The sequence below is a fragment of the Oncorhynchus clarkii genome, chromosome 4 (assembly GCF_045791955.1).
Source record: "Oncorhynchus clarkii lewisi isolate Uvic-CL-2024 chromosome 4, UVic_Ocla_1.0, whole genome shotgun sequence".
NCBI lineage: Eukaryota > Metazoa > Chordata > Actinopteri > Salmoniformes > Salmonidae > Oncorhynchus > Oncorhynchus clarkii.
Genome location: NC_092150.1, coordinates 43578566 through 43590454, shown reverse-complemented (window position 1 = coordinate 43590454; position 11889 = coordinate 43578566). Strand labels below are relative to the sequence as shown.

General features: G+C 40.5%; 1 protein-coding gene across 1 annotated transcript; it reads right to left on the bottom strand.

Annotated features, from left to right (window-relative positions):
• Positions 1–3329: 3329 nt before the first annotated feature.
• Positions 3330–8041, bottom strand: LOC139406833 (prothymosin alpha-A-like). Its single transcript, XM_071149905.1, has 5 exons — positions 7835–8041; positions 4967–5035; positions 4583–4673; positions 4310–4386; positions 3330–4226 (listed from the first exon to the last, which is right to left on the bottom strand). The coding sequence occupies exons 1-5, from the start codon at positions 7877–7879 to the stop codon at positions 4185–4187; spliced, it is 324 nt and encodes a 107-aa protein (XP_071006006.1). The 5' UTR covers positions 7880–8041; the 3' UTR covers positions 3330–4184.
• Positions 8042–11889: the final 3848 nt, after the last annotated feature.

Below are 11889 nucleotides of genomic sequence, written 5' to 3'. Positions count from 1 at the left end.
ATACTATATTTCCCTTTATGCAGTGATTCTGAAAGTAAAAAATGGCTCAACATAACCCACTCTCCCCTACCTGGCTAACAGTAGGCTCGTTATAAGATAAGAAAAGGCAAACATAGTGAGGGATAAAGAAGGTTTGAGGAAGGCTTTAGGCAATAAAAAGTAATTTATACTGCATCTTATATATTTTGGGCTATGGTGATGCGCTGGTTGATTATTATTCATAAGGCAGTCTACAGAAGACAGCTCTACCAAGGTGGCTGCAATGTCAAATGGAGCAGCAGTACCCCTTAGCACCAGGTGGCAGTAGAGGGGCATGAGATACAGTACCATGCATTGTGGCTCTCTGGGAGGTGCTGTGGAGAGTGTTTCTCTCTCTCTTTCTCTCTCTCTCTCTCTCTCTCTCTCTCTCTCTCTCTCTCTCTCTCTCTCTTCTGTCTGTCTGCCAGGGAACTAAAGCCTGGGTTCAGAACACACACACATTATACTGCTCCCTCTGCATACACAGAGAGAGAGAGAGAAAGTGAGAGGTGAGATATTGAGGGATTTCTAGAATCAAGGCATTCCATTTGGATACATTATGTTCAGAGGACACAGTAGGGTTCGCTAGACTGAAAGGAAGAGATAGGTTACAGAACATAAGAGCCAAACAAACTTTTTGGACTTGTTCACTGCTCTGGATCCTGGTGCATGCCTGATGTCTGGTTAGAAACAATACTTAAACACAGCAGCAAAATTACTGGTGACTTAGTGGCTGCATTCAACTCTCTTCCCTGTGCAGCTTTTCCACCCAGCCGGACAGACAGCTCTAGGAAGAACTTGTTGATTTGTGAGTAACTGAAATGGTCTGTGTAATTTGGGTGAATTACGGTAAATGGAGCACATTCTACTATGTGTGTAATTTGGGGTTATGGAGCTAGGGAACTATTAGAGTGTGCAATTTGAGTTAGCTAAATGTTGGTGTAGCTACATTGATGTGTTTCAAATCATATTTTGGTGAGGGTAGCAGTGTAATTTGCTTTTCATTGTCTTTTTTATTGGGAAAGCAATGAGGGATCAGGATTGAAATATGTTTGCACTCATCAGTACAAAAACTCACTCTAGCTACAATATCACTGTGACATAGAAAAATATGTACAACAGGATAGCATTGCATTTTGTGTGTGTGTGTGTGTGTGTGTGTGTGTGTGTGTGTGTGTGTGTGTGTGTGTGTGTGTGTGTGTGTGTGTGTGTGTGTGTGTGTGTGTGTGTGTGTGTGTGTGTGTGTGTGGTACAGTGTCTTGGCATGCATGAGGAAATACAGTGTTAATCTGTGAACCAGTGAGCCACTAACCTTCAGCCTCACACTGACTAGTTGACTGCTTTTTTAGCACTCTCTAGCTGACACACAAACATACAAACATATGCATACACACACACGCACACATATGTGTAACTAACTGGACTAACACAAATTTCATTTGTGGAGTTTATTTTCTTCTTAATGCGTTTGAGCCAGTCAGTTGTGTTGTGACAAGGGAGGGTTGGTATACAGAAGATAGCCCTATTTGGTAAAAATCCATATTATGGCAAGAACAGCTCAAATAAGCAAAGAGAAACGACAGTCCATCATTACTTTAAGACATGAAGGTCAGTCATTCAGGAAGATTTCAAGAATTTGAACGTTTCTTCAAGTGCAGTCGTAAAAAACATGACGCGTTATGATGAAACTGGCTCTCATGAGGACGCCACAGGAAAGGAAGACCCAGAGTTACCTCTGCTGCAGAGGATGAGTTCATTCAAGTTACCGGCCTCAGAAATTGCAGCCCAAATAAATGCTTCACAGACTTCAAGTAACAGACACATCTCAACATCAACTGTTCAGAGGAGACTGAGTAAATCAGGCCTTCATGGTCGAATTGCTGCAAAGAAACCACTACTAAAGGACACCAACAAGAAGAAGAGACTTGCTTGGGCCAAGTAACACGAGCGATGGACATTAGTCCTTTGGTCTGATGACACTGGTGGCAACTCCTTCAAGACTGTTGGGAAAGCATTCCAGGTGAAGCTGGTTGAGAGAATGCCAATAGTGTGCAAAGCTGTCATCAAGGTAAAGGGTGTATATATATATATATATATATGTGATGCTTCATTAGATGAGTGTTTAATCCACGCCAATCTGTTTCTGATTTAAAATAATTTAGATCAGAATGTGTAGTAGCCTAATTTGAACAACAATTTTCCGTAGCAGTACCCCCCATTGAATAATATTGCATGTATTCCACAATACATTATAAAGACTGTTCCCTTCTGCTTTACACCTTAGAATTTTGATATCTCGGCCTATGTTGATATTCTGAATAGATAGATACTTCATTAATCCACAACCTCCAAGGCTATTTATCAAAGATGAGTTATGTCGACACAGCCGTCTAGAGGGAAACAGAAAACATTAGCGAGATGTTTTCCTGAAATAGAAAAACATCTTGTTTTTCCACTTGTTGAGGAGGCAGTAGCAGCATTGGAGGAGGAACCGCAACAGTTTCTTTCTGCTCTCTGGTTGACGGCTTCTTATTATTAGCATTGCATAGCTGCTTCTCTCGCTCTGCAATAGAAAAAAAGGAGAACCAAGGCACTCTTCATAGCGCTCTTCAAAGTTCCTTTATTGCTATGGCATGTTCAGTGGAACAACTTTTAAAACTCTGACTCGTTTCGGCATGGCTTTCGTCAAGGAGTGAGGTTGTTAGTTTGTGTCTGTGCTTAGGTTCTTAATAGCCCCACAGGAAAATCACAGAACCAACAGCTGCATTGGCAATTTCCACTCTGACTCTCCACACCTCTCAGAAACACCTGACTACTGCACAATGTGACAGGAAGCGGTTTTATGTCTGTTTATATCCCACCTGAAACCATGTTACCACATAAAGCACAACCACAGTGACTCTAGACACGTGGCAGGCAAAGGAATGAGCTGTAGTTCTGCTTTTAACATAATGTGTGTGTGATTATGTAACTTGTAAGGGAGGACAATGAAGTTGTATTATATTTGTGTTTGTCTGGTTATTATCATGTCATAGTACGGTAATTGATTGATGTAATAACATGGAAGTTTATACATTGAGCAGATTAATACTGTTAGGTTTCTTTTTGATTTCAGCATCTACTCTTCTAATGTCAAATGAAAAGATACAGTCCATTGGGCTAATAATGGTCATAAAATATTTCCCTGGTTATTTCCTCGAAATTAACCCATAAGAGCATGCATGTGGAACTGAACAATTAGCACTTCCTGTATTTTTGTATTGATGTGTGATATTTGGTGTTCAAAGAAATGTGTATCGGAAGGAAAAGGATTCACTCAGGTAAATTTATTAAATGCAATATAATTGACCAGATCTTGAAGTCTTTAAGCCAAGGCATGAGTCATTTACATTGATATACAGTTCTAACAGGCCAATAAAACAGATGAACAGCATATCTGAAAACGGTACTTTTATAGATTATAGATTATTGATTATAGAGCCAAAAGCTGCATGATGATTTTCCTAGTTGAAGTGGCTGACTGTAACATTATGAAACCCCATCTATAATGGGTCAAAAATACAAAACAAAAAAAATAAACGAATCAGAAGAAAATAAGAACTCACAAAATAAAATGCAGGTTTATTGTCAAACAAGAAATTCACACATACATTACACAGGCCATAACAGACAGCCATTTAACAGACAGAAAATAAACCTATTTTCTTTGGCCTTGCCATCTCGTACAAACCAACTTTGTATGGTACAACTAAAGTACAATTACAAAGTTACTGGAATGCTTTGAATTGAATTGTTTTCTGAAATGTGTACAAGTTTGTGTTGAGATAGCATGGCATGGTCAAACCACAAGTAAAGTCTATTTCATAGAGAAGCATCAACTTCAAAGCACCGTTTGGTAACCAGAGATCACTGTTGAAAAATGGCTGACCTCCTAACAATATGTACAAAAATATAAAATGTAAATAAAAATACAAACAAATTCTCATTTTAAAGTACTGTATCTTGTTAAGAAGGTAGAACTTTGAAGTCTTGGGTTTTCTAAAAAAAATTGCAGTTTTGTGTGTGTGTACACGGACGTTGAACTCTACTTGATGATGACCACAGTTTCCCTCCAAAACATTCGGAGAGAGGTTGCAGCAGCTTCCAGGGGGTTGAACACACAACTCTTAATCATCGGCGGTTTTCTGCTTCTTTGTTCCAACATCATCCTGCAAAGAACAAGTCAATATGTGATCAGTCATTTCAGTTTCTACATGTAAATGCAATAGATAGATTCAAGTTGTTGCATTACCTCGTCATCATCGTCATCTTCTGCCACCCTCTTGCCTGCACGACCCTCGACCTCATCGTCCTCATCTTCTTCATCAACTTCAGAGAGGAAGGCAGGTTTAGATTCTTGCAGTTACAGTTTATGCCACATAGAGGGCGCTCCAACAAAACAATTTCTCAGGCAGACTGCCTCAAGACTAGTACAGGCAAATACACATCACTGCCACTAGGTGCATATGTCAACATGTAATGGATACTCTGTCATCCTAGCGTTGTGAAAGACCAGATCACTTACCCTCAGCATCATCTTCCTCATCCTCCTCCTCTCCCACATCATCATCATCCTCCTCTAGATCATTGTCTTGATCACCATTCTCCTCAGCCTCCTGTGGAAAAACAATACAATGCATCCGATATGTTTGTCTCCAGGGAAGAATAAATGTTGGATGACACTATTATTTCGAAGTGAAAGTAATAACCAGATGATATCTTGTTAGTAATAAAAACAAAAGAAAATATGAGTTGCCTCAGATTTACTTCTACAAATACCTTTTTATAAGGACAATGAAGAAGACAGGTGAGAACAGGTGTAAAGAAGCTGATAGTTCCATCTTAAAGGTAAAATGTGGAAAAGGGTCTATTAAAGGTAAAAGGTAAAGTCTTAAAAGTGAAGTCTTACAGCTTTTCCATTGGCTGGGGTCTCTTTTCCATTTTCTGCCTCTTCAACAAGCTTCTTCTCTTTTAGGTCCTGGGGAAAAGTGAAAATGAGAGACTATGTTTAAGTCGTGTTGTTTGTCACATGTTGGATAAAATATCTATCACAGGTTCAATCAAGGTTTCACGACTTCAGATTTATTTCTAGAGTTGATTGTGGTTTTGATGACTTCTACCTAAATGAGCGGAAGGTTGAGAAGGTTGTCACACGCACACGCATGCGCACACACACACACATAGTGGCATAGTTAAAGTGGCACCAGCCACTTTAACTATGCCACTTTGTTTACATACTCATCTCATATGCACTCAATACCATCTACTGTATCTTGCCTATGCCGCTCTGTACCATCACTCATTCATATATCTTTATGTACATATTCTTTATCCCCTTCCACTTGTGTCTATAAGGTAGTAGTTTTGGAATTGTTAGCTAGATTACTTGTTGGTTATTACTGCATTGTCGGAACTAGAAGCACAAGCATTTCGCTACACTCGCATTAACATCTGCTAACCATGTGTATGTGACAAATAAAATTTGATTTGATTTGATTTGATACATACACACCCCCTCTCTCCCTCCAACCTCACCTAAACCTGTGAATGCTTTCGTTTTTCATTTGAAATGCAACACTTGGTTGCATTTCTGCTCTACTCCCCGCCAACTATTGGAGATCTAATAGAAGTGTTGCATCCTGACACCATGATGGAATTGAGTTCAACGATAACTGTAGTTCAGTCAAGGACCCATCTAATCGGACGCTATGAAGACACGCCCGGAAAAAGACTACAATTCCCGTTGAACCCTGGTAGGTTATTTTAACACAGCCAATAAGAGCGTGCAAACGAACACTACCAGAAGGAGGCTGACTAAATTAACTCCAGGGAAGTGAGACAATAGCGCATAGAAGGGATATGCGTTTGATTGACTTTCCATTCTACAAATGAAGACAATAAGGTTTGTAATCAATCAAAAACCATTCTGATCGGGTGTTGGTGTTGCAGGCTATGTTTAGGCCTTTCACTTGAAGGACAAAAACACTTTTTCCAATAGTCCTTTTTAGTGCCCAAAATAAAATAAAGATTTTCTTATCGTCATTAGTTTTAACATCTTCCTATAAGGACATTTATTCTTTAGTCTGAGTAATGCTGAGCCCATACGCCGGTAAGCAGCTACATCTCCCTGTACCCTCCACCTTCAACAATACATGTACATGCCAATATTGTATTGCAGCCTACCTATAGGCAACTACGCACAGCGGCGCCGCCGCTCCAACAGCAAAGGAAACTAAGCATACTTTTCATCCTATAGGCTAACAGAGAGACATCAACATACTAGCTTTGTTTTATCATCACCGGGGATCGTTTGAGCAGCATATGGTCCCTTGTGGCTCAGTTGGTAGACCATGGTTTTAGGTTCGATTCCTACGGGGGACCAGTACGGGAAGAAAGTACGAAACCTCACTACTGTTATTTGTTCTGGATAAGAGTGTCTGCTAAATTACTAAAATTGTTAAATGTAAGAAGTAGCGCGCCATTGGTTCAGCAGGTAGAAACTATGCCTTCAAGAGGCAGTGTTGGTTTTGTCGTGAACGCCCCCCGCCCCCTCTCTCTCTCTCTTTCTCTCTCTCTCTCTCTCTCGCTTTCTCTCTCTCTCTCTCTAAATAGGGTTACGCTGTAAAGGAGCTGGTGTGTGTGTGTGAGTGAGAGAGAGAGAGAGAGAGAGAGAGAGAGAGAGAGAGAGAGAGAGAGAGAGAGAGAGGTAATGGACACAGTTCAACTTTTCGCTCGCACTCACGTCTGACACTGGTTATTCCTATCGTTATTGGCGCCACCAAAGCCCACATATACACTCAACTGATGCTCTTAAACCGGAAGGCTCCGGAGCTCCGATCGAGGCACTGTCACATTGCGCGCAGACAAGCCTGGTGGAATGAACACATCGGGTGGCTTATCCATGTCAATACAGCCGTAAATCACTCAACATTAACACTGAGCTTTAATACAGGAGCAGCTACTCCGTTTGCAATTATGCAAAAATAATTACGGTCTTAAACCTCCCTCTCTATATCATCTCGTACTTAGGTCGGATATAATTGTTTTATGTTGGTTACGTTGTTAAACATTTACGCGCTGTTTAAATCCCTTTCACCTCATTCTGTATTCTAAAAGGCGCGACGCTTTTATGCCCGAGCCATTCCCCATAAACTTCTACATCAATATCATATACTCCATGAAACCACATCCAAAAACAATGGGATATATTCAAGTAGCAAGTTATGACAGACCGGTGCGTGGAACAAAATCGGAGAACGGATCAATAATCACTGTAGCAGCCGTGATTGCGTCCGGTAACTGCAATGTAGCCTATGATATTAGATGTAAACAAAGGTAATTAATCAAAATGGTAAACCAGACGTGCGTGTGTGATTGAGTTATTCAAAAGAGCAGAAAATCGGTGTTCAAGAGAACGGACACGTTAGCATAAACAAAGAACCGCGCGCAGACTGTTATACTCCGGGCAAAAAAAGGCATCGCTTGGCGTGTATGTTTCAATAGACTAGTGAGTGAGTGCAACTTTCGATAAATATTGTTTGCCAACATTTTATCTAATATAACAGAGATCTCCAATAAAATTGTTTCTATTTCAATATCCGCAACAGAAGACACATCCAAAGCCAGTTAGGTTTAATGAAGCTCGGCTGAACACTTGCTCCAGCTTCCGATAGTTGTTCTCCATTCAAAATCTTTAGTCCGGAATAGATTTAAATGAAAGAAAGTGTAGAAGTTGTCATTTATTCATCACTCAGGTCACAAATTGCCGTCCACTTACCTTGGCAGAGATCTCCGTACTAGTTTCGACTTTTGCGTCAGCCATGTTTCTGTCTTAGCCTAATGTAACAAATGTTGAGATCATAAAAAATATTTATAAATAATGATACAATCCACTCAGTCCGACCACTGTAAAAGAAAAAAAGATATCCAATAGTGCCAGTGGCATATGGCTCGATAGGGGAACCTTTAATATACAGTTCTGGGTGGAGTCGGGGGACGGCCAGTGCGTTATGATTGGTCCATAATTAGGAACATTTCTAGCCCGGATTGGTCCGAGGGGAACAATGGACAGTATTTTCCGAGAGGCGCTCACGCCCCCTAACCAGTCTCTCCGAATCATTGCTTTGACGAGTAGTTGTCCGCCCCACCGCGCTGGGATCGATGACCCCCATAGCATAGGCTACTCTCTGTCAACACAAGATTACATCAAATCAAATTTTATTGGTCACATACACATGGTTAGCAGATGTTAATGCGAGTGTAGCGAAATGCTTGTGTTTCTAGTTCTGACAGTGCAGTAATACCTAACAAGTAATCTAACAATTTCCCAACAACGACCTAATACACACAAATCTAAAAGGGTGAATGAGAATATGTACATATAAATATATGGATGAGGGATGGAGGAGCGGCATAGACAAGGTGCAATAGATAGTATAAAATACAGTATATACATTTTATATGAGTAATGTAAGATATGTAAACATGAATAAAGTTGCATTATTTAAAGTGGCATTGTTTAAAGTGACTAGTGATCCATTTATTAAAGTGGCCAGTGATTGGGTCTCAATGTAGGCAGCAGCCTCTCTGAGTTAGTGATTGCTGTTTAGCAGTCTGATGGCCTTGAGATAGAAGCTGTTTTTCAGTACCTCGGTCCCAGCTTTGATGCACCTCGCCATCTGGATGGTAGCGGTGTGAACAGGCATTTGTCAAAGTGAACGATTCTCGGGTCAGTATGTAATATATGCCAATATTCAATTGCAACTCCCACATAGGATATGTCCAATAGTGGACAGATGGATTCAGTTCTAGACTACTGCATTGGGCAACATGTAACACACACATCCAGCAGTTGTTATATGTAATAACACATCAATCATTACTTAAAAAGGTTATGTAATGCTATTATATGAGGTGTTGCTGGTTGACCCTGCTTGCACTTTCATTTGACTGATAGACGTCTAGTTTGCTAAAATACACATCTTTATATTCTGTATATGAATAAATGTAGCCTAAATAATGTAATGAAGAAATCTCTCTCTCTCTCTCTCCGCACCCCTCCCCTTCTCTATCTACGCCCCTCCCTCCCTCTCTCTCTCTCTCTCTCTCTCTCTCTCTCTCTCCCCGCACCCCTCCCCTTCTCTATCTACGCCCCTCCCTCTCTCTTCTCTCTATGTCTCTCTCTCGCGCGCGCGCGCTCTGGAAACCGAAATGCGCCCTTTTCCTCAGGTAAAAGCTTCCCTTTCCCGGCTCAGACATTATTGTGTGTTTGTGTGAGTGAAGGTCGACGCCACCAAGATTTACTTCAGAAAGATGTTTAGAGCATATTTGTTGGAGGATCCGTTGTTTAGAAATAGCAACCAGTCAGGAAATTAATTAATATGCTACTTTATGCACATACTTTATGCACACTGTGCAGACATTTGGCACAAAGAAAAAATGAGGTCATAATGAGTTTAACCTATAGCCTACTACACCAAGGAGTCAAGGACTATAAAGATATAGAAAAAAAGAAAAAAAGCTCCACATTGTCAGAAAACAAATGTAAAAGTGCTGCATAGTGATTCCTTTTATGCATGAGTGCGCCATTGAAATAAAAGGAGATACTTACCTCACCAAGATGGCCTTTTCCAAGTGCCATATGTCGTCGTGATTGTAAAAGAACTAACCTCATTGGTAGATGAACTGGAGCAAACATAAACCTGACGCTTTGCCCCCATGGATTGGATAGTCCGGCTTTCAATCAAATGTAGTACTCCACTAGGGGTGTTTGCAAAACCTGGAGAGTGTGGAATTATTTATTTAAAACCCGCAGTACTGGATAGCACAAAGTTACTAGATGCTGACATATGTTAATTCATGATTTTGAATAAAGAATCTATTTTAAATGGCCTATTGAGACAGTTGGGCTATGCACCATATAGTATGATCCCATTGACATAGGGCACTGATGTCAGTAGTTAGTTGCAACAGCTGTACCTAGGGTCATATTTATTAGGCATTTGCACATAACAATAATTGTGGTTGTTATTTTCTGTAGTGAATGAAATAGGTAAAAGAGAATGGAAAAAAGTTTTGTGTGTTTGACTGCATGTTTTCAATCTTACATGCTGTAAATGTGCACTAATGTGGTATGTATTCAATGATCAAAGCAAGCATGTGTTACATTTGTAAGGAATTGTAGGGCATTTGTGTCAGGTTGCTGTGTGTTACGTTGTGGAAATGAAAACATCTCTTCCTAAGGAGGCCCCTATGGACTCGACATGCTGTGACTTTCAGAGAGGATCCAGTCCTGGATGGGAACGTGTGTGTTGTCCTGTTACAGAGATGGGATTTTATCTCACACAGGCACATACACGGTACATACAGTACACACCCAAACACACACACACACACACACACACACACACACACACACACACACACACACACACACACACACACACACACACACACACACACACACACACACACACACACACACACACACACACACACACACACACACACACACACACACACACACACACACCCACACACACACACACACACACACACACAAACACACACACACACACACACACACTCACACACACACACACACACACACCCAAACACACACACACAAACACACACACACACACACACAAACACACACACACACACACACACCCAAACACACACACACACACACACACACACACACACACACACACACACACACACACACACACACACACACCCAAACACACACACACACACACAAACACACACACACACACACACACAAACACACACACACACACACACACATACACACACACACACCCTTCTCTGTGAATGGATAACCACTGAAGTGTTATTACAGTATCGCTCCATGCCCTGGAGTTTCTAGATGACATTCTAGATTAATTTCTGTAAACACTCTATAGAACAATGTAATTTATGTGAGGCAATTACGTGACCATTCTGGATATGCTGCACACATGAAATTACTATCTGTGGTAGAACAACATAAAGAAAAGCTGTGTGATTGTCAATGGGCTGCCTGCCTGTCATATTTAACATCAAAGTGTCCTTACAGAGTTACTGTATCATCTTTCTGTGCTATTGTTACCACAGTTACTCTCTCCTCTCTCCACTTCGCCCTCTAGTGGAACACTCAATACACTGGAGGAGCTCCTCAAACAGATTCAGGAAAATGAATAGCAATGCAAGATTGACCGAAAGATGTGAGTTCTTCATTTGCCGCTATCTTATAGTTTTGATTTAAGCATCTACAAAGCATATTGAAAGATTGTTTTGGGCAGACAGAATATGCATAGGCTTTCTCACCTACACAGCATAGCTTTACAGTAATCAACGTCATTCTAGCTGTTCGTGTTCTGCAGCAGTATTGGGTTTGATGTGTTCAGTAATTTCAGGGGACTCTAGAAATGATCCAGTTGCAAATTCTGTCTTCATCTGACTATTACACATTAATAACACATTTTTGCAATGGTGAGCAGTATGCAACAGCCTCCTGAAAATGAAAAACAATTCAACACATTTGATTTGTCACCAAGGGGTAATTGTTACTGAGTATGACTATATGGACAACAACAAGAAACAACAACAGATTACACAATGACTACTCCACACAGCCAAAACCATATACTATAGACAAACAATAAATAACAAACAACTGATAAGAAAGTGTTCACGTACTCTCTGTCTCAAAGTGTTATCAGCAGTTGGGTGTGTGTGCTATCTATCTGAAATGAAAGCCTTTATCAGAATATTCTTTCAGAGAAATGAGATTGTGGAAACACCTACAACAAACAACACATGCTT